The 24,874-nt window shown below is 30.9% G+C and overlaps 1 protein-coding gene across 14 annotated transcripts in view; it reads left to right on the forward strand.

Moving 5' to 3' along the window:
* Positions 1-20,831, forward strand: part of LOC143249335 (polypyrimidine tract-binding protein 1-like) — a 68,246-nt gene extending 47,415 nt beyond the window's left edge. For 12 of the 14 annotated variants that reach the window (XM_076498984.1, XM_076498994.1, XM_076498986.1 and 9 more), the window contains 8 exons: positions 1,997-2,130; positions 8,841-8,874; positions 9,797-9,889; positions 11,637-11,734; positions 12,152-12,270; positions 13,666-13,743; positions 16,375-16,438; positions 18,688-20,831. In XM_076498984.1, coding sequence (XP_076355099.1) covers positions 1,997-2,130; positions 8,841-8,874; positions 9,797-9,889; positions 11,637-11,734; positions 12,152-12,270; positions 13,666-13,743; positions 16,375-16,438; positions 18,688-18,756 — 689 coding nt within the window. In that variant the 3' untranslated portion in view covers positions 18,757-20,831. Of the gene's footprint in view, positions 1-1,996; positions 2,131-8,840; positions 8,875-9,796; positions 9,890-11,636; positions 11,735-12,151; positions 12,271-13,665; positions 13,744-16,315; positions 16,439-18,687 lie in introns of all 14 variants that reach the window. The other 2 variants (XM_076498989.1, XM_076498995.1) reach the window with 1 other exon arrangement.
* The last annotated feature ends 4,043 nt before the right edge of the window (positions 20,832-24,874 follow it).

A 24,874-nucleotide genomic window follows, 5' to 3' on the forward strand; every position in this document is an offset into this window, starting at 1 on the left:
GAAAAGGGAAAATAAAAATAAAAAAACATTTCACATTTTCCCTATTAAATGCTAAAACACTATGAAATTAATTTAAATACTAGCTGGTCAAAAGTTTAAGACCATACTGAAACGAAGCATTAATCGGTAAACACGTAACGAAATTTAGTCATTTGTGTTCAAGCATTAGCATTGTCAACATCTCCCACTGACATCTCCTGCATTACATTGGGTCAAAATATGGCAAAGGCTAAAAAGTTGACAGAATTGTCGAGCTGCAAAAGCAAAGTCTCTCAACGTGCCATCGCTGATGAGATTGGGTGAAGTAAAACTGCTGTTGCAAATTTCATAAAAGACCCTGAGGGATACAGAACGAGAATTTCAAGTGATCGGCCAAGAAATTGAGCAGGAGGATTTGACGGGTTATCCTGCAAAACACCAACTGATCGTCAAGTCAGATTAAGGCCCTTAAGGACACAGAATGCAGCTCAAAAACAATAAGACAGCATCTACAAGAGAAAGGCTTTAAAAACCATAAATATCTTCAAAGGCCACACCTCCTTCCACACCACAAAACAGCTTGGTTGAACTTTGCTGAGAAGCACCAAACATGGGATGTAGAAAAGTGGATGAAGGTTTTGTTCTCTGATGAGAAAAAATTTAACCTGGATGGTCCAGATGGCTTCCAACATTACTGGCACGATAAGGATACCCCACCGGAGACATTTTCTACATGACACAATGGAGGAGGTTCCATCAGGATCTGGGGTGCTTTCTCCTTTCATGAACAATGGAGCTTCAGGTTATACAGAGGCATCAAACAGCAGCTGGCTACACTGGCATGTTGGAGAGAGCATCCTTATTGACTGAAAGCCCTTGCTTGTGTGGAAATGACTATCTTTCAGCAGGACAATGCTGCAATCCACAATGCCTGCAGGACAAAGGACTTTTTCATGGTGAATAATGAGATTTTTTTTAATCATCCAGCGTGTTTGCCCGAACTGAATCCATTTGAAAATGTTTGGGGTGGATGGCAAGGGAAGTCTATAGAAATAGACATCAATTTCAAACAGTGCATGATCTTCATGAAGCCTCTTCATCGTTTGGAATAACATTCCAGTCAGCCTTCTGCAAACACTTGTATCGACCATGCAAAGTGAATGTTTGAAGTTATTCGCAATGATGGTTGTGCAACTCACTACTGAGACCTCTTGTTGGGCATTTCCTACCCTGTTTAGGACTTCTCTTTGGTATGGTATTAAACTTTTGACCAGCTAGTATTTAGGCTAATTTTATAGTGTTCACATTTTTCCCATTAAATGCTAAAAAGATTTTGATTTTGATTTTCCCTTTTCTTATTTTCATCTCTCAAAGCTCTACTCAAATAAGTGATTAAGTCTAACAATGCAAAATACATATTTTTTCTTTATGTTCATTGGCCTTAAGATTTTGGCCAGCAGTGTATATTAAAAATATTTTAGTTGCAAGCATCAATATTTTATTTTTATTTTGTGAAGTATATTTTTTTAGTAATTTGTTTTTTCTTGAATAAAGGAGTAAAAATCTAATTTCTGTCTGGTGTAAACAGGAGAAGTTTTACTGTTAAGTAGTGGATAAATTTGCCTTTTTTACAGTAAGATTGAGGCTTGTAAAATGAAATTTAGTTTCTGTTCTTCATATTCACATAAATTATTTAAGGAACAATACTAGATATGACCAATTCATTGAGTTTTGTCATGCATTTACCTAAAATGTTGCAGAACTTTCATCTGTTATGTTTTTTCTTTTATGTCACAAAGTATTACAACAAGTTTGCTTTTAAGTAGGTGTAAAACAGTTGTGTTACAGACCTTGCAAGCTTTGCATCATTATTGGCATAGTAACATACATGCAAAAATACCTTATGTATAATTTTTACATTTTCATGTGTGACTTTAAGAGCAGACAAAATAATATTCATCAGTTTCACACTTTATTAGTTTATTTCACCTGGATGTACTGTTGTTTTTTTTTAAAGGCATTCCATTAGGGGCATTTGCTCTATCTCCTGTTGCTGCTACCAGTGCAACCTTAGGCCTAGGTGGGATTAGGCTTTCTGGTCAGCAGTCATTTGGAGGGTGTGTTCTGTTGGTCAGCAATCTCAATGAAGAGGTATGTGATGGTTATGTTTGTGACTTTTAGCCTGTAAGTGGAATGTGCTCACTGAAACTGGCTCACACTGACAATAATCTACATTTATAACATGAAGTTTCCATTTAATTATCAGAATTAATTAGATTGATAAACTGTAATTTTCACCTGAATAATTTTGTAAACTAATGACACCTGTGTTATGATATGACGTTAGTTGCTCAACAATTAATAAATTTCACGTTAAAAAGGCTTTATAGATACTGTATAGTATTTTGTATAATTATCATGTTAAAATAGTTGTATATGATGTACTGTAAATCATCCAGTTTTTAAAGATAAAGTGGAAAGAAAAAGTTTCATATTTTTTGGAACATAAAATTTTATATATTTTCTAGGTTATACATCATTTACATCAATATAAGAACATAAGCTGGAGCTGTAACATGAGTTAATGTGTTAGTAATTCATTTTTAATTGTGCCTTTTACATTAATGGTAGTGTATATACACATATTATACAAAATGGCTCTTTCTTTAAATTTATTAAAGGAATATCAGTTAACTGATGATTGTTTTATGTAAACATTTCTCTGTAGTACTGGCTGTAAATACTCTGATTTTACAAATATACTTTCTCTTTATGAATCTCAAAACTTTATATGTATGTATTTACTTCAGAATGTTTGTATACTTCGTCTTTTTCTTACTTTCATAGTTTAATAATCATCAGAAAACACAACTTTAGTGTCTTGTGAATAACATTCAAACCTCACATATTTGCAAAAGTATTCATAACATGTATTCTGTGTGTCTCAAGAAAAAGTATTCTTAATACCCAACATGTACACTCCATGTAAACCAGTAACTTTTCGAAAAGTTCAAGCCTTGTAACTTCTATAAAGCATAACTGCATACTTTTTTTGTGGAAGTATTTAACATGCATACATACATGTTATCAGTTGTGAAAGTTGATAGGTTTGAAGAAGCTTGACTTATTCAGAAAGCTAATTCCATTGTTCTTGTGCGAAACTTTTCAACTCTGTTCACTAACGTTATTGTCAATAACTGTTGAATGGATAATGTTAATAAAACATCATTGTTTTCTTAAACACTATCAATTCAGGTTAAATAATTAGCACATAGGATCACCTATCAAAGTTGTAATATTTTCAAAACGAGACCCAAAACTCAAGCACTTTCAATTAGTTGATTCTTCTTCTTCAGCAGAATAAAGGGTTATGTTTAATGAGCATGATTAAATATATAGGCTCGGATGTCATTGTCACATTAACCAGATGTTCAACATGAGTTAGCCTTGAGAACTAGCTAGTCGTAACCTAGAGTTACTTGTGTCAGGTTTAGTTTTGTGTAAAATTCATAATAGTTATAAGAACTATTAACTAATTTATATAAAGATAAAAGAAACAATAAAATTAAGTAACAGCAAATGGCAGTGGGAAATACAGAAAGTAATGTAGCTCACTATATAGGAAATCAAAGCAGTATATGTGTATATGTATATATATTTATATACACATAGAGAGAGAGATTTGTAAAGAAGAATAGTACTAATAATGTAAAGTAAGTTTAGTCATGAATTTAGTTTTGGGAATCTTTTCAGAGACTTTCAAAAGTCAACAACCCTAGGATTGAGATTGATACCATTTGGTGTTACAGTATTTAACAGTCCCAGTTTCTGTTATATGCAAAATTTGTCTTTATACCCATAAGTTTAATGTCTCCAAGAGAGTGTCCAAGCATGTTAAAGTGTTTTGCAACCAGAAGCTCTTTCTTTGTTTCTGTTGATTTGTGGTTATTAAAACATCCTCGTATAGTTGTTTTGGTTTGACCTACATATTGAAAATTGTATTTTTGACATTGGATTAAGTAAATAACATTTTTCGTAGATAAGTTTATGAAATTAGTGATTTTGAACTGCCTTTGTTTGTCTTTACTGGAAACTTTATCCATTTCCTGTATGAACTTACAGGTTTGACATTGCTTCCTATTGCAAGGTTGACTTCCACCTGGTGTTGGCTTAGAGTTTACTTTAGCAGGAACTGAGTGTTAATGCAAAGTTTTATTCTTTCTGAAAGAAATGACAGGAACGTCCGTAAAAAATATATTTTAATTGATCATGAAGTTGAAGGAGGTAAAAGTATTCTTTCCGTATGCAGGGTAGATTTTTTAGTTTTGGGTTATAGGTAATAACTAATGAAACATAAAAAGAATTGGTTTTTAGTGATTCTTTTTGAGCAGGCATACATGGTATATTGTTAACTTTCTCAACTTGTTGGGTGATAGTGTTTTGTTTATAACCTCTTTCCGTCATAGTCTGTTTCAAAGAATTAATGTGACAGTCATAGTTCTTGCTATCAGAGCATATCTTTAGTCAAAGTGCTTGATTGAATGTGATATGTTTGAGGTGTGGAGGGTTTTGAGTACAAATCAGTGTGTAGATCATCATCTTTTAATATTAGGGTTACATTCAAGAAACTTATTTAGGTAGTGGAGTAGTCTAGAGTAAATTTGATAGACTTGTGGAAGGTGTTTGCATGTTTATAAAATGATAGTAATGAATCTTCATCTCCTACCCAAATGAAAAAAATGTCCAAAAATGTGTCCAAAATGTTGGTTTATCTGTGCAATTTCGAAATGTTTCTTCTCTAAGTCTCCCACAAACATGTTGGCATAGTTTGGTGCCATCTTGGAGCTCATAGTTGGGCCTTTTGTGTGAATATAGAATTCATTATTAAATTCAAAACCTTTAAATGTAAGTACTAGCTCAACTAAGTCTGTAATAATTTGAGTATTGGGTTCGTCTAGTTTTTGCAGAGAGGATTCTAGGGTTTTTAGGCCTCTGTCATGGTGATTGTTTGTGTATAGAAAAGAAACATTCATAGTACAGAAAATAGTGTTTGAAAGTTTTCTATTGCTGTTAATGTGAGAGATCATGTTTAGAATATATATTGTGTCTTTAATGTATGACATCAAATGTGGGGGGGGGGATATTTTTGATGTGGTGGTCAACATAAGCAAGTAAGTGTGCAGTACGTATACTGCAGTTAGATATAATAGGATGACCAGGATTATTGAGTTTGTATATTTTTGGTAACATGTAAAAGCAATCTGGAACTGGGTGTTTAGGCAAAAGGAACTGTAATGTTTCACAGCTGATGCATTGGCTAGTCTCTTAAACTACATCGCTTTTCTTCGACAGTTTTTTAACAAATTGCCATGAGGGGGTACAAATCAATCTTTTTATAGTGGTTTGTGTCATTAAGTTGTCAGTAAGCTTTGTTGATATAGTCAGTTTTGTCTTAAATGACAAAGGCAGTGAGTGCACTTATCATTTGGTTTAATAATAATTTCATTTTCATGTTTCAGTGAAATTAGAGCTAAATTCTCACTAAGGGAAAGATTGTTTTGTACTTTTGAATCAAAGTTTATAACTTCAATAGCTGATTATCCAATCTGAAGTCTGTCTTGTCATGAGATTTCCATTCATATCACTAATCCTAATCCTTCTAAGTTAACTATTTGAATGCTATTATTTGTACATTTGCTTGGCTATTAAAGCCAGGAAATCAAAATTCATTTTTCTGGGACTAATTTTATAATAATTAATCATTGTCCAAGGAAGAAGTGATATGCCTCAGACTAATGCATATTGTTCAGTTTTCCATAATTGCTTACAAATAGTTGTTCTCTGAAGGTAAAACATGTATTATTTGCTAAGCACACTTTTAATATTGATCTTCATTCTTTTTTTATTATTTTAATCATTTTGTGTGTTATAGATGTTATAAATATTTTTCATGTTAAAATAATGAAATATGTTTTACCATTGAAAAATTAATATGCATATTAAAGTTTAGTGACATAATGAAAAGATTGACACATTGGTATGTTTAAAGCAAACATTTGATTCAAAATAACCATCTAATGGTCATAAAATTAGAAATATTTAACCCTTTCATGATGAGCTAAGGCAATTTGATGAAATCAAGTCACAACACTCTCTTGTACAATAATATATGTAGGAACTTTATTTCTTAACATATCCTCTCAAGAAACTGGTGAGAGTTTTTTTAAAGATTTTGTGCACAAACTATGACAGCTTTATAATTGTTTTTTACTAAAAATGTTATTTTTCTGTTGTAGTTCCTTGCATTCAAACTGTTAACAAATCAAGTGTGAGGTAATATCATTTTAAGTATAAAAATAGTTTTTTTCATATTTTGTTTGCATAATGTCTAGAATCTCATGAGAGGATGCCAAAAGTTTTTAAGGTAAATGTTTATATCTTATTTTTCATTTTTTCTACCATATCAGTAGCTCAAGCTATTATAATCAAGAAACAATGCAATGAAGTAATGAAAATTAGGAAATAGGAAACAAATGCATATCTTTTATTTTTTGTAGAACATCTTTAAAGATTTTCCTTTTGAAATTTCACCAATTTTTTTTTTCTTTAAATTTTAATGTTTTATTTTCCTTTCTTGTCCTTTATTACTTTCATCTTGACACAAGTCAATGTTGCCCTCCAGGCATATCACAGTTTCTTTGAGAGACACGCACAAACCATGGACAAATTTTTGTTCAGATCATAATTTCATACACCTTGAGAGTGAAAGCAAAGCATCACGTATAATACAAAAATGTTTAGACCTTCTACTTGTGTATTTCAAAACATACCTAATACATTAACTAAAATAGAATAGTAAAATTTAAATACAATGTAAGCTGTATCTCTAACAATAACATATTTAGTTAAAAAATAACCTCATGTATTATAGTCAATCAAGCACCCAACAGTACTAAAGCCAATTTTACATGAACCGTGACAACAAGTACAGTGGAGCGCCGTTAAGCAGCGGTATTTGGGGGGTCAACCTGCTTAACCGAGGCTTAAACTTTTGTGACTGAAAAGCCGAAGTCGCCAACACCTCCGCCAAGGAGCCTCATCCGGGCCATTGTGTGATCATTATATCGGATTATCGAATTAAAAATAATACTTCAATTATTGATCACTTTTTTCACGGATTAACTTTAATGTATGGAGAGGTATGATTTGGTAACAATGGCAGCCTCCATAAAGCTGACATAGAGAGCGGATAAGGTAGATTAACGGTCGATTTCTATTGTAATATATTTTATTTATTTCCCAAATTAAAGCAAATCCTTTTTAAATATCCCCTTGAAGTTATAAAGCCAGTATTAAATTCGTAAGCCGCATTTTTACACGTTCTTAAATTAGCAGTGAGCCGCGATAATCCTCGCTCACAAGACTTGTTACAGTGGCTTAAGTGATTTCATGGTATACTGGTCTGCAGCTTAATGGTGCTCCACTGTATGCACCAATGCAAAATAATTGTTATTAAATTATAGTGTAAAATGACCTTTTTCTTATTACTGTATACATGTTATGTACACATCTACATGTAGGCTATAAAACTCAGATCTGTTATAGGTGGATATGGTATCTGTTAGGAGTTAAAAATGTGTTACTTGTTTTAACTGTATTTATTCAGAGTACTTTGGAAACAATAAGTCAAGGTTATATAACATTTTTAGTGGCTGGATATACTTTCTATTACCATTGCGTAACTAAAGATTCAGAAAGCCAAAGTAGAAATTTTTCATAGCTGGTTGGTTGCATAACATTACATCTGAAGTTTTAAGTAGTTTTAAAGGTTTGGTTTGTAATAAAGGATTTAACTTATGACATAAAACTTTGAACCATAACACATATAATAATTTTATTCACATACCTTGACAGTAAATTTGTTTAACTAAATTTTGAAAGTGACACAGTGATTTGGGCAGAAAAGTATTTAAAGGGAACTCCTGTTCCAAGAGGGTTAAACTTTTACATTAATGTTGTATTAAATCATCTCAATGGTCAAGAAGACTCCATATAACATGCTCTCTGGATTTTTACTTTGTAATATTGTTATGCATAATAGTACTTATGGCAACATATGCTAACAGCACATATTCCCTCTGCACTGATACATATAATATAAAAAAAATAGTACTTTGTAAGAAAAAAAATGTCATGTTTCAAAAGTTATAGAATATAACCATCTAAAAAGTTTATTACCTTTAATGTATTAGATTTCAAGATTTCAGTTCATCAGTATTATTAATTGGAATATCTGTTGTTTCCAAACTGAATGTCACCATCTATATATGTTTTAAAAAGAATTAAATCCATGCAAGCTTAATTTTTTTAGATAAGCTTGAAACATTCTCTAACATTTGGTGATAGCCTATTTTCTTTGCCTGCTCAAGATTGCTATGGTTACAATATTTGTATTTTAGACCATTCTATACTTATGTAATATAAAGTAGTTTTAGTTAATTGTGAAAAGGTTCAGACAGAACCAACTGTCAAAATATGGTAAGTTTGAAAAATAATTTTTCTGTTTAAAAAAAACAGTTTGCAAAACATTTGTAACCTATTGCCTGGGTCCTTAGGTTTTTCTTTTTATTTATTTCAAGCCTTTCATCTCTTGCTAGTTGTGGTTTTTGTTCAAGAGCAAGTTTGTACTTGTGACCTTTAACTTACTATTAATCTCACACTGATCGTTTATCTTTTATGATTTTTCTCTCCCTACTTGGCCCGCTGATGTCTTCCTGTGTGGACTTCTTTATTCATTCGCTCGGAACATTGATTCCTTCCACTATGCTGCTCTGCTCCACACCTGTTGCTCTGACCTTTAGATGGTCACGCCCGATGCTCTCTTTACCCTTTTTGGTATGTTTTTTGATCCAGCACACTTTTTTTTTGTTTGATCTTTCAAAATTCTAGTTCTAGATCTCTTCTCAGTAATAACACACTTACTTCCCTAGTTTGTTTTACCTTTGAATTTTACAGTTTTCATTTCACTATACATCAGTCTTTGTTGAAGTAGCTTGCCAAGATTGTACTTTATTTTCAGACATTCTAAAAAGATTTATTTTTGTACATAGCATCACAATTATATGTACATCTGTTTCAACACAAAAGTATTATCACAGACCAAAAGTGTTGATAAACTAAGAAACTGAATACTTAAATTAAAAAAGAACAAACTTGAAATCTTAATGCTATAGGACTTTTTAGTTGTTTTCATTAAACAAGTATTTTAATAAATCTTCAAATATGGACATAATATTGTTTCATTTTAATATTCACAAATTTGTCTACAAAACTTTATCCCTTGATAATTGTGAATATTTGTATTTTAAACTGGCAGAGGTTGAATGTCTTGCTTATATTTTGCAAATTAAGTGTCATTTTGTATTTAAGTATTGACTAACTCAGTCAGATCACCCAAATATTATGTTTGAAACACTAACATGAAATTTTAGAAACAGTGAACTTCTAGTTTGTCACTTTCTTTATTTTGTGCATGTGTTTTTTAGAGTAGTGGAGAAACAATGTGTTAAGAGGTTTGCTAGCATGTATTTTTCAAACTGTATGTAAATTTTGTTTTTACTGTAAACATTTTCCCTCCCTTTCTGTCTGATCTTGTTTTAATATATAACAAGTAGGCTGTGTGCAGAACTTTCACATTGCTTCTACCTGTGTTGTTGTTGTTTAAATTTCATTAAAAAATGTTAACATTTCTTTGTAAGCTCATATCGATCTATCTTCATCCTTTCTCTCTCTTGAATATCATCTTCTATTCCACCAGGAGTGTACGGAGATGTTGTGCGTGTTAAAATATTGTTTAATAAAAAAGACAATGCCCTCGTCCAGATGTCTGAGCCACATCAAGCACAGTTAGGTAAGTTTTCAAATGATTGCAGTTGTTTATTAAAGGACAAGTTTCTATAAGTTTGGATTTTTACCCACTATTCATTACTTGCATATATTCTGCTCACCTTCCTCCAAAAATGTTCAAAGCCATAGTAATTATCTGAAGTCAATTTTAATTTTTTTTCCAAAATTCATATGTAGAAATTCCCTATTTCACATTACTGTGTTCACTGAATGTTCACATTCAACATTTAACCATTCTCTGATTCATCAGAAGTGTAATTGGTGATTGTACTAGCATCCTGAGCACCTTCAATGATGGAATTGGTCTTGCGAACTTGTGGAAATTGAGTCCCTTACTACTAACACATATTTTAACAGCACTACTGTTTTTACAGTCAGTATCAGACTAGTATAGCTCATCACTCTGTCATGTGACATCTTGCATCTAAACTCACAGGACATAAAGTTGACCAGTTGAAAAGCTTATTATGATCTTCAGTATATTTGATTGGAAGAGTGCTTTCTGTCTAATGATTATTGCAGCACCAAATTCCAGCAATAATGATAATACTATGCATATGACAAGTTTTCTCTGATTGTGCTTCAAGTGATATAACAGTCTACTGAATACCTTTGGACAGATAACTCAGGTAACATACTTGTTGCCCACTGATTTGATGTTTGGTCTGAAACACTAAGGGTGTGCTTGAGAGTGTATCAGAAGCAGAATCTAAGAGAGAAACATACTTTTGATTACTTCGGTTAATTTTATTTAATCTGAAGGGAATTCATCAGGCACACTATATTTGGAACAATGGTACTTTTGATGACTCTTGGTAAAATGGCATCACATTTTGGTGGGGTTTTCTTCTTTCTCTTTGAAGATATACCTTAGTTCAAAATTTATATAACCCTGGCATACTCCTTCCACCTTTAGATTCATATTTCAGAATAACTGAATGATATTCCTCACATTACTTAAGTATGAGTCTTTAAAACTACTCAATAAGCAAAATTACAAAACTATTGGTTCCACAATTGCAACTTTATTGAGTAATCTCGGTTCCAATCTGTAACCATACAGTTGACTGTATTGGGCAAATTGTAATTTCTTTAGCTGATTTGTAGGAAGGTTATAAGAATAGTTAAGAATTATTTGGTGGTTATATTTTGCATGTTGTACACTTCACTTGAAAGGTAAACAGTTTAGATATCTAAAAATGAGAATGATTTGATCTTGAGACAATTGTTAGATTAATTTTACCAGTATGACCTTGTAAAATATACTTCTCATAATTATAAACAACGTACTGAAGATTAATGTTGTTGAGAAGTGGCACTCATAATTAAGTGTTGGAAAGTAGGAAAGCTTACCTTAAACTGGATAAAACTACACAAATGAACTTGTATAGCCTTTGAAAACAATGGTCATATTACATGAGTTAATTTCTACAAATACACCTTATGATAGCTTCACTACAGGCAGAACAATTTTTATAGTAAATATATTAAGTTTTTTTTGCCATAACCAGGAGCAAGAACTTGTATATTGTAGACTCTTGTCTTTTTCACATTTTAATCCAAATGATTGGATAAAAACTCGTTTTCATGGCTGTTACAGATATTTCTTTTCTTCAGTAAGAAAACTTATCTTCTATGTTGAATTAAGTTTTTACATTCATTATAATTCAGTTTCAAATTTGAATAATTCTGTATCTGTTGTTAGCCTAAAACAAGGTGTGGGAAGATTTGATATAATATTCTGTCTTTAGCTCTTACCAATTTGGACAAGATTAAACTGTATGGAAAAGAAATCAGAGTGAACATATCCAAACACCAGGTTGTTCAGATGCCAAAGGAAGGTCAGCAAGTAAGTTGCTGATCTCATAATTAAACAGTATATTAAGATATATTTAATCAAGTTAGATTTGCAAATGCCTACTGTATCAATTTTTTCATCTTTATTTTTGGCCTTTTTTTTCATTGGGAAAAACTAAAGGGCATTTGGGAAACTTTTGTGATGTATTACATAATTTGGTTTTTAGTTTTTTTGAAAACATAGAGCTTTTAATATAATCTGACATACAAATGTACCTGGGAAATAATAATTTTGAATGGTTAAAATTAAAAACTTGTAAATAAACACAAGTTTTGGCCATTTATTAAATATACCTTGTTGATTTAGTGATACTGTTGTGATTTAACTTTAAAAAGTAGTTGTGTTTTGTACTTTTACCAGTTTCAGGTTTTTTTATGGAAAATTAATTTTTCCACTTACTGATATCAGGATGCTGGTTTGACCAAAGATTTCACCAGTTCACAGCTTCACCGTTTTAAAAAACCAGGCTCTAAGAACTACCAAAACATCTTTCCACCATCAGCCACTCTTCATCTTTCAAACATTCCGTAAGTGTTATTTAGCAGTTTTTCTTAGTATCTTAACTTTTTTTTATTCCCATTAGGTAGAATTGATACTCTCCTAGTATGATAGAACTGTGACATTTATTTACCTCTTCCCTTTCAATAATTTATTTACCATGCAGAGAAGTACAGGATTCAATGAAAGTTACTCACTATAATAAGCTTATTGCTCAGACAAAGCATAATTTTTATAGCCTTTAATCTTATTTGGTTTCAGAGCTATAAAGTGGCCAATCAGAACTCTCTTGCCACACCCACTTGTCACAAGTTGCCAGTAGTTCTAACATGCATATTATTTATAACCATTAGAAAGCCAAAGTTTTATTCTATAACATGTAATATTGCATTGTTTTCTGTACATAGAACTGTTTACTTCTCTTTCAATTTAAACTATTCCCACAGGAAACAAATTAATGAGCTTAGCTACATTTTTAAATTCATAATTATAAAATGTATAGCTTTTATGTAATTATTCTATATTCTTAGGTCTATTATTTGATTAAATAAAAAATATTTATTGCAGTAGTACCATTAGTATAAAAAAATGTAGGGTCAAGTTTAATCAATAGTTGACAGAAAAATAAAAGCTGGATAAGTACTGTATTTCTTATTTTTCACACTATTATTATTGTTATAAAGAACAACTAAAACATAAAAATTATAAACTTTAAGGTTAGAAAAGGCTAGATTACATAAATAATAATTTTTCTCTAAGTATTCTCCATGTAGCCTATACTTTACGTAATTTGATAGGGTAATGTGAGCTACAAGTTTGCTAAGTGATTTATAACTCATGTGGGAAGTTATACATGGTTCTGTCTATATAGAAATAATAATATTGCCTGTTGTATATCCATGTAACTACTACTCAGGATGTGGATGGATCTTCACTTTTGGTATGGAACTTCAGATTTTCAATTTTGCATTTTTTGTTGTTTTTTTTATGGATGTTTTTGTGTTTCTCCTACTACTACACCCAATTTGGCATAACAGTGTGTTGGGTCCTTGCATTTTTTTTTATGGAAGTTTGTACACTTTTTACTGTTACATGGAAGCAACTTTTTAATGTTCTAAGATAACCTGTCATTAACTATGGATTTACATGATCTGGGGGACAGGCACTCTAGCTAGTAAGGCAGTAAACTTAAATAGATGTATACTGTTACCAACTTTAAAATACTTAGGATAAACAGTTGTGGTTTTCTGTTATAATGTGCATTTGTTTCAGGTTATCTGGTTACTAGGCCTGCAAAAATATAGGATCCTGTTGTGATAGGATTAATAGTTAACACAGGCATGCATTTTTTCTTTTAAATATTACAACTTACAAGACATCTATAAAGAGTGGTCTTGTCAAACTATTGTATATTTGATTTTTAGGACAAGTGTGAGTGAAGAAGAAATAAAGGATGCTTTCCAAAACACTGGAGGGGAAGTTGTAGCTTTTAAATTCTTTCAGTGAGTATGATTCTAAGCAATTTTTTAAGAGCAAATTTCAATATTTTGTGAATATGCCAAATTAAACAACTTGTTTCCTAAAATGGAACAATGGGTAATTTTTAAAAATTCTTTCAACAGTCAGTGGCAGGAAATTTTCACTTATTCTGTATCTTAAGTGGGAGCATAATCTCAAAATGAGATGAATTAGTTTTTTACATCTCTATAAAATTTTATTTGTCATACTTACTTTAGAATATGAAATATTAATTACACTGTATTATAAGGGACTGTTTTAGTAAAAGTTGTATGTGTATATATCATACATATAATACGGTAAAATATATTTATTGTTTCTGTTGTAAGAGACTTTTATATTAACTGTTAGACTTAGAAAGCATTTTTCAGTTGTTAAGTGTATGTATAACTTCATATCAAATTTGAAACTTCAAATAAAAATTAATAATTCTAACTCTTATTTTAACTAAAATATTTTAAAATTGAGGTTCTGTTATTTTATATTGTTTATTGTGATTCACAAAAGGAAAAAGTTCAAACTTGTATTTTTCTACAGCTCCAAGGGGTCTCCATATAAACACCTTTATCAGTTTTCTCAAGTTTTTTACTGATCCAATGTAGGTTTATACCTGCTAAAAATATTATTATCCATTGAGCACATAATTACTCGTATTTTATTTCTCACATGATTTTCCTTTCACTGTTTTTGTTAGTAGAACCTCTCATTCTTGCTCTTCCATGATCTTGCAGCACATGGTTACAAGAACTACAAATGATGCACAGATTTGAAAATAGCTATAGACAACATTTAAATACCATTGAATAGAGAATATTAAGTGTTTACATCAAAATATAGGAATGTGGGAGTAGTATTTTTCAGGAAAATGATACATTTCCTGCATAGAACAACAGAAACTAGTGGGAAGTTTAAAAGACTTACAAACAAGGATTTTTTTTGTTTATAGTTTCTTTTTCATTTTTTCACTCTTGAAAACGTTTGTGTTAAACTATTTGTATGAAAGCTGTTAACATTTTCAGGAAATCCTAGTTAGGTTTATTGACTACAGAAGGCGATAGCAAAATATTCTGTTGTCTCAGGTCCATATATATTGAATGTTGTGAATATAATATTGTATTTGTGAAACATATATATCAAACAAGTTGTACGTTATTGAAAATAGATTATAATTATTAGATATAAGTTGATCTTGACTAACAATACTGTTACCTAGTTTGATTCGATGATGCTTCCAAAGGTCAAGTGACAGCTCACCATTAAATCTTCATTAGTTTCTGTGGTGTTTTATGCATTTTATATTTAGGAATGATAAGCATTGCAATTGGAAAAGTATAAAAACAATATTTTAATAAGTGATGGTTATGTTGAAATTTAATAGGTATATAGAAATAGAAATTTCTCATCAAGGTTCTTTTAAAAAGTAAAGTTTAATTCTTAGATGAAAAGAAATATTTTTAATGTTTCTTCAGAACAATATCTAAAATTATGAAAATCCACAGAACATAAGACAATAAAACTAAAAGAAGTTGTGTTGTTAGGTTCTCTATGGTAAGTGTTTTCTGAGTTTTATTAAATGACAATACCAATGACAGAGGAATAGCATTATATCAAAGTTGTAGCTCAATGGTATATTTCAATACCCATGTTCGACAAAACATTGGTAGCTCATTGTGTAGTTTGGTACTTAAAAATTTAACTTCAAGATTCACATCTTATCTGGTAAAAAACATCAAGACTGAATGTAAGATTTAGTTTATTTTTAAATATTTAATTGTTTTAAGTACCTTTCTTTTCTTATAATAATGAAGTATTTTTAATAGGTCATACAAGTTTAACTTTGACTTCTTAAAGTTTATAACTACTTTTTTCATAGTTCACTTTGTTATGTAGCTGTTGCAAGATATACTTAATGAATTATGTAAAATGTATTAGCTAACTTTTGATAGTTTGCTAACATAACAGTGATGTGGGAAGTTGTGTAGTGTTGTTTTGACTGTGTAAATCAAACCTTAAACCAACCTGGAACCTCTCACCCACAAAATAAAGACTGATTATAAAACAGACCCTTCTATTAAACAATAATAAATAAGAATTTGAAGTTCACAGGAGGTCACAAAGTTCTAGCCACAATTCAAAATCAACAGCTGTTTTCATGGAAAAGGTAATCCAATTTGACAACATGTTTATCAAATCCTACAGTGAAACTTGTAGACTTTTGGGCCTTTCATTTAGTTAGAAGCCAATACTAATGTACAGCACCAAGTTTGTCAAGATGTATGGTTTAATCATGACCGTCAAATTAAGCACTATAATTGGTAGAGAAAGTAATTTCGAGGGTAATACATAGCTCAAAGTGTTCTTCGTATGAAGTGTTATTGATCCCAGTATTCTTAATGTAAGAAATTATTAAATGGTACTATGATTTATGTGGTACCTGTAAAAAGAACAGGTGTTACATTTATACTTGCTGTAAGATTGGAATGCTGTTTATTAAAATGTTTTCATTCATGTATAGTTGATAAAATATGAATAACTACTTTCTGTGGGATTAAACAGCTGCATAACAAGGTGTGTTATGGCTATGATACCAAAAGATATTTCATTGGTTTCTGCAGAAAGGATAGAAAAATGGCTTTAATTCAGATGGGATCCATTGAAGAGTCAGTGATTTCCTTGATTGTAAGTTTAACCTTATTTTTCAATTTTTTATAATTGTTTTGCTAACATTCTATATACTTAATGTATATAACATAGTAAGTAGTAACATTTGTGTGTTTGTGTTTAAGTTGATGTGCTAGACAATTTTAAACTGTTCAGACACTATGGCTACTTTTCTGGTTGTAAAACTTGTGTAAGTAGGTAATAGATTCTGGCATGCGAGGTTTTAGTGAACACGTAGTACTTATGATCTTTTATTTTAGCCTTTTGGTTTTCCTTCTTCTTTTTTTAAAACTAAGTGCCACCTTTATTCTTGTATTGTCTTGTGTTTCTAAAGCTAGCATTGTATTCACTTTCTTCTACTTCTGTTATTTTCCAAGTTTAAACTACCAGATGTTTTATCATAATTGGCTTTAATGTAAACATCTTGCTTAAAGCATGTATGAGCTGTTCATGTTCTTTTGTCAAGTTAGAAGTATTTGGTAATGTTAATTTTTTTTTAATGAAGAATAGCTTGAATGATGTAAACATTTTCTGTGCTAAGATGTTCTTATGTAAGTTACTAAAAGTTTTTTATGCAGTTTATCACTAAGTATGATAGTGTTTAGTATGTGGGGATAAGCTGGGCAAAAGTGGTTAATGCATAATTATTTAACTCATGATCTCAAATCTCTTATAACAATCTAAGAGACATTTATAAACACCTAACTTAGGTTTTCATGAGCTATTAAAACTTTTAGTTTAGCCAAAAAACATCACTAAAATAGAGAACTGGTGAGCAGCATAATAGCCAAATGATTCTGATTCTGGTGTCCGAATGGTTAGATCACCAGTGGTTAATGTTGTTGCAGTGACTTACACACCAAAATGTTGCATTTTAACTTGGAGTGTGCAGACAGTGTTTCACTAGCTTCAACATGATGTCCATTAAGACAACTTACAACATCAGGCTAAAACTGCTGTCTTCGTAGCAACTGGTATTCATTATAAAATATTCATTGGTATTGTTTAGAAGGAAAAAAAAAGTAACAAAAAAAGATAATGTAGGGGGTGGCAGTGCAAAAACAAAATGGAGAAACAAGTAAGGATGAATATATAAACTATACAAAAATTCCTAAACAAGTACCTGCTGAGTAAGTGTTACAAGCTTATTGGAATTAACCATTGTAAGACTTTATAGCATTATTCAGTTTAAATGCTTTTATTCAAACCTAAACTCATGTAAGTAAAAAGAAGTTAACATTTAGTTGTACGTAAACTTTGTTTTTGTTGTTTTTGTATGATCTTGTTTCTGTATTTTTTGGCATTCCCATCCCTGTATCATTCTTACTTTCTTTGCATTACGTTTTTTTTAGTTTTAAATCTACTCTTTCAGAATTATTTTCTATATGTTGCTGTCTCATCCAATTTATAAATTCAAAAGTTAACCTTATTAAGAAATTCAACAGGATATGGTTTCTAGTGTTCTCTTTTGTCATTATCCATTTTTATATTCATACACTTGTACAAATTTAGATTAATATAAAATTAGTAGTGTGACTCAACAACTTGTTACCAAATATGAAAAGTAATAAAGTTTTGAGCTTGGATCTTCCTATACTAAATGCTAAAAGTTTATGAGTAAATAATGTTGTTTGGTGATTTATGATAACTCACTTTTATTGAAATTTACAAGTGATCATTATTGTGAATTATGATAATGTGTATAATATCTAGAACACTGTGTGATGTCCCAGCCAACCTGATGAGCATTGTATCAATATAAGGTTTTGTCAGTGCTGGATGAAGCATATGTAGTGTGGTTAACTTATATTTTCCTTTGCTTTCACTTGTGTGTTCTTTGAATTGCAAATAGTTTTATTCTCTTGATTCTTGAGGTGTGCTTGACCCACTCTCAGAACAAGAAATATAGCTTTTGGTTTACCAGTTGTTGAGTTGCTAATTAAAAATGAAATAATAAATACAAATAGAAATGAAATACATGATGTTAACTACTACTCTGAAAACTGGGTTTGTAAATAATTTAAATAAAATTGATAGTAACTACAATTCACCTACTTCACCTGGCTCAACTGTAGTGATCAGTGTTATAAAAATTGATTCTTAGACCACTTCTGTGTTTGTCATACCAAAGTTAGCCTGATGAGTCTTGGTATTATGTTATGTTATTCTTTGCTTTGACTTACAGATTCTTGGAACTACACCTAAACTTTTGGTTGGTATTTTTTTTAGAAGTTTTTACTAATATATTTATTGTTTTGTTTTCACAGAAGATGCACAATTACCAGTTAACAGACTCCAGTCACCTCAGAGTGTCCTTCTCCAAATCAACAATTTGAACAGTGACCTTCAACCTCTGCTGCTTCATTCACTATATTTTTTGGTTTATAAACCATGAAACGACCTTTTGATTGAGATGGTCTTCTTTCTGGTTCATGATGAGTTAGATTACCAGAATGTAGAACAACACAATCAGCACTGCATTCTCAGGAGATATATTTTTTTGTTATTCTCTCTGACATTTCTTTAAACCTGTAGGGCATTCACTGCTAAGTTATGAAAAGCTCTACAAAAAAACTTTCTTTATAACAGTACCAGTTTCTAAGGGACACTAAGAATTAAGTTTATAAAGTACATAATAAAAGTCTGTCACAATCAGAAGGGATGTTTTTAGGTGTTTATAGGTTTTTAACTGTTTCTTGGTATTCATACTTAATATCAAGACTTGCATTTTGTGAGCAGTTTGTTTAGATGTCTTGAATGGAACTTTTTATATCATATTTTTTCAGGCTTTCTGTGTTCCCTAGTGCAACTTTAAGAGGTTGTAGCTAATACTATTTATGTTTGTAAATCTCTATTTTCATACTTTGGGACAACATTTTTTCATAAAATACAGGTATCAATAACACACATTGAGGAATATTAAACTGTTAGGTAACTTGTAAGAATATTCTTCAAGTATTAGTTAATATAGACATGATATTTAAAGGATATTACTTGCTTTTTATTATTTAGAAATTGACTTAATTGCACTGTTAAAACCAAAGAAGACAGTGGTAAGAAATGGAAAAGTAATTTTAAGTATTTAAATGTTTATATGTAAAATGTTTTTCATGCTTGTATGTTGAATAACAAATATAAATACATATTTATGGATGTGACATGCATTGATAACTTTGTCATCCTCTTTTATTCATATTGATATTTTTTAAATGCACTTGCAAATACCTACAGGTTTATGAACTGTGTAACTCTATTTTAAATGTGTCACTCATAAGATTTCACTTGAAGTTAAGTTTTGCTAATTTCATAGAAAAGAAATCTGTTGATTTAAGCTACTGTTTTAACATTTCATCTGACAACACTTTATCTTAGGAGGAAACCCTCCCTCTATAAATGATAATAATTAGAATCTGCCATTACTTATAACCAATTTATTGTATTAGAACAGGTTACAGCTCAGGTAAATATTTTAATTTCATGCTGTTAAAATTGATTTGGTACAGAAACATTTCAAGGTTTTCTTTTTCTAGCTAATTTGTTTTGATATCTTACTATAAAATAGTGATTGGTAATTCCCGCTATAAAAGAAACTTTTTTGAGATATTAATAAAATTGTTAAAATTTGCATATGAGAGGTTATGTTAAATATTTCCTTGTATGCATTTAAGTAAATAGGACATAGTAGTAATCAGTATTTACGTGTTTTTCAGAGTGTATCTTGTGTGTAAATTTGTATTTTCTGTAGTTTAACTTGCTTAAGAAGAGAGAAAAAACATCTGTTCCACCCCAGCCCCCCCAAAAAGGAACAAATATATTTATAAAACGTTTTTATATTTCAGACAGTTGTGAAATTTAATGAAGTCATTGATTTTAAAAAAATGAAATTTTTAAAACAAAAACAGGTTTAATGTTAAAAATGTGTTGGTCTGTTTGAGAAGGAATGTTGGTTATGTATTTGATAAAATGCTTCAGAAAGTTTTACTTGGAATTTTTCATTGTTACATGTCTTCTCAAAATCATGACTGAAAGCTTTGTGTAAGGGGTTGTTCATAACTTATGTAATGGCATGTTGTTTAATTAAACTCATAAATAGGAAACTCGCGTTTATCAGGTTGTTGTCACATTATTATGGTTAAATTACTTAAATAATATTGTAGCTATAATCTTTTATGAAACTGAGCACCTCTGTCAAAGTTTTAACTCCATTATTAATTACATAATTTGTGAATGACTTTTATGTACAGAAGAATGTGATGAACATTGAATATTAAGAAACCTCCTCAAAATAGGTGCCTTTATCATAAAGGTGGTGCTTTTGTTTTTTATTAGCACCCTATCAAGAAAAGAGCTTTTACATTTAGTTGTATCAGAGAGACAAAAAGTTTTGAAATAAAAGTTCTATTTTAGCACATCCCTGTCAATCCATTTACCCATGAGAAGAAAATTTACAGAAATTTAAGTAGTTGATACAAGCAGAGAAGAAACGCTTTACATATCTCACTGGCTCTTATAATAACGTCTATAAATCTTTCATATTGTGAACATTTGGTTGACGTCCATCTATTTTTGGAAAACTTTAACATTTCTCATGTGCAAACAAATGAATTTATTTGAATGGAAATGTTACTAGCATTTACGTAATGAATGTATTGTTTTATTCCTCTCTCCATATCTCCGTCTATTGAATTTCTTTTCATTCCTGTAATGTGGTGGAAAATGTTCTTTTGAATATTGGGATTTTCTTATTTTTTGTGTATATTAATAGCATAGTCTGGAAAAAGTTGTATGGTCATAGCTTTTTTTTTTTTAATCTGTCACACTGGCTAGCCTTTTAAATGCCAATTTTATCACATTATATATATTTGTTTTTGTAACTTGTTTTTTTCCTGTCTTCCCCTATCTGTAATAGGGTTGTTTATTATCTTGAGTATTCTTTCTACACTATCTTTTCTATGTATTTCACTATGTTATTAAAATTCTGAACTGTATCTATTATCGTTTGTGCTCTGTCACCTCTTATCATTTCTAAATAAAATACTAAAAATTAGGCAAGATAGCTCATAACAGTAAAGAATTTCACCATTAGAAACATTTGAAAAGGTGGCTAAAACTTTCTAAAAATGCTGAAATGTAGTAAAATGCTAAAATCGTTTTATGTAATTTTATACGGGACTAGAGTAAACCTGCCAATCAAAATTTGTAATCGTTATCTATAACATTGTACGTAATGTTTAGTAATATTAACACTTACAAATACCGGCATGTGGCGCAGCGACATTCTGAGATGGCCATGCTGTTGATGGAGCGAAGAAATGCAATGATATTTGTAAATGGCGCAAAAGACAATCTTGCAGCATTAAATGTGTTTCGTTATACTGATTTACATTAAACTTTTCTGTAAAAATTTCCTTACTAGTATTTGTTCCACAGTAGAGTAATAGTCTTTAATCAAGGTCAGTGTTTAAATCATTTTTGTTATGTTTTTAATCAAACTTACTGTTAAGACGTTAAAGATACCGCCGTAGTATTAACTGAGATAGTAATTTCCAAACTGACTTGTGTTGTAATATTTAAACCTGTAATTTGACTGCTTCAGTCGGGGCAAAAAGGGGCTAGGGAGGGACAGATACTATTTTAAACGTGAATATTATGAAATTAATCCAAATTAGAATTGTTTTAAACCCTGGAGATAGTATTCACCATTGCAAAAAATTAGTTTAATGATAAATATATATGTAAAAACGGCTCGTTTGGGTTGAGAAGTACATGTGGTCAGCTTCCGGTCAGTTACCTTTCTTTCTTTGTGAACCTGACGATGACCGAAGAAGGTCGAAACGTTGTTCGCTCCTCTACATAAAATATTTTCTCAACCCAAACCAGCCGTTTTTACATATATATTTCTCGACATCACTGATTAGTTTAATGACAACCGTTACAATATATATAATGTAGAATATATATATAATTAAATAGAAATTTATCATTGAACTAACCTATAGCAAAAAATGAACTGTAATATATTGAAAAACGAACCTGCAGTGACTAGTAAGTGTAAGAGTGAATTTGTAACCATCAATGGTTAATATTTCGAGCGTAATTGTGAAAATAACAACTAGTATGTAGCCCCTCAACAATGATAGTGTAAGTACTACCACCTTAACCCTATAATATATAACTTAACCTCGGATTTCATAGCTACCTGAAATAAGTAGAGTTTGCGAAACCAAGTTGACCAACAGAGGCAGTCAAATATCGATGAATCCCGTTGTGAGCCAAGCAAAAGCAAGATCATTCATGAAACTAACTTGTGGCGTATTCATAGAATAAGTATTGGTAAAACTCAAATTAACAACTAATATATTTTGAAAAGCCAGTGCTTTTTGGTAACTGAGCTTCAACAATGGCTTTGATGTAACTTTGCTTAGAAACAGAAGTATAACCTAATATTAGTCTGTGTACTGAAAGTGTAAAATGACAACAAAACTGGAGAAATATTTGTTGACTAATGGTAACGCCCGTCCCTCTGGACAGAAGTTATGTACATTTATTATTTATGAAATGCTATCTTAGGACGTGGAAAATTGCTTCCTATATATGTAATAGTAAATAACGGCCATAAAATCAATAAAAAATGTGAAATCGTAAGTATGCATGGACCTAACAAACTTTTATGTCAAATGTAGTAAAATCTATCAACATTAAGCGAAGTAGTGGCAAAACTGAAAATGTGTTTCTGTGTTTGTTCCATGTGGGAAAGCAGCAAGTCTACGAATTTACAATGATAAAACCAAAGGCACGATGATACAGAAGATAGTCCGCTGTGCCTTTGCTATTAAAAACAAAAAAAAATGTTTCTGCACGCATATCTTGACCACTAGTGAACTGATGTAAACGAAAATTTTACACAAATGGGGGAGTCGGTGTGTAACAGTCCTCTCCAAATTTAGTTAGAATCCTAGATATTTTTTAAGCGTTTATTATTGTTATTTATTTATAATATATCGTGGATCTGAATTAATAACTGTAAAGTGTGATCGGATTTGTACTAAATTCATAAACACACTATGATTGAGACTCTTCCTCATGCCACAAAAATGATTCGGATATTTGATCACTCTGGATTTGGAAAGAATTTTCGAGGGTGAAATTTCATAACAAATATAAATGAATCCAAGCTCGAAAAGGAGTGACTGGGCGAGGGTATGTAATCTCTCTGATTGCTGTTGTTTGGATATCCAAGTATAACATTTTTATTCTTCATACATAGCTCTCGTGTAGATTTACGCGAAATTCAAAAACAGGCATGAAGCTGGTGAAGTTAAATGGTTTATGTTATTCGAAATCTATAAACTTTCCTGGTCAATATATCTTAATTTCCTTAATTAGTAAGTGTTAATCACAAGTATAACTTCCGAGGTTTATAATATTCCAACTACAGCAAACCCATAATATATACTGTCTCTTGGCGGGTCTCGTTGGTTACGTTAACAGAGGAGAGTTTCTAGTAAGTTCAGCCTGATCAATAACATTGACGGTACACCAGTGTTTACGTACACACACATTGTTGATTCTAACACACGAGAATCTTCTATAACATTAGTGAATAGGTGGGAATTTCGCAATACAGATTTAACAGTATAAATTATGTATATTCGTAAATAAAAATTTAACTTGAACAAACATTGATATTAAAAAGATGATAAATATATCACACACCCCTTTTCAGAGAATTAAAAATTGGCATTAGACACTTTTTAACTGATATATACACACGTTCACAACAATACGTTGAACATAATATATTGTCAAAAATTACAATACTTCAATAACCATGACATACATAACACAATCAATACAAATAGTCTCAGAAAATTATATAACACTAATGCACTTTTATGTGTTATCAACCCTTTCGAGATGGATTCTTTTCTAATCATACTGTTGTAATGACAAGCTCCAACTTAACCATCTTCTGTTTTGTCCCTTCATTTGGTTCAAAAACGTCAACGAGTTATGGTAAATGTAAATGACAATAGGTTTTTGAAATATTCTAAAGCTAACACTAAAGCCAATGTTTCTTTTTCCACAAAATAATTATTATTTTGGTAACAATTAAACTTTGTAGAAAAATAACAAACAATACGTTCCATACCTCTATCGTGTGGTTGTAATAAAATAGCACGAGTACCGCATTCACTGGAACCAACAGTTAATGCGTCAGGCTTATCAATAAAAATAAGAACACTAAAGATTTGACTTTTTCAAAAGCAGATTGTTACATTTCAGACCGCTTGAACTTTAGGTTTCTTCTTCAATAGGTTTTTTTATTCTAATGGTACAGCGATGTATTTGCAAGAAGTGAGGTTTTGGCTGGGATATCGCAAGATAGTAGATAGGGACAGTGGGAATCTTGTTGGTAGGAGATGGATAATTCCCAATACAATCAACTTTTAC

Source organism: Tachypleus tridentatus, chromosome 4 (genome assembly GCF_004210375.1).
Source record: "Tachypleus tridentatus isolate NWPU-2018 chromosome 4, ASM421037v1, whole genome shotgun sequence".
NCBI lineage: Eukaryota > Metazoa > Arthropoda > Merostomata > Xiphosura > Limulidae > Tachypleus > Tachypleus tridentatus.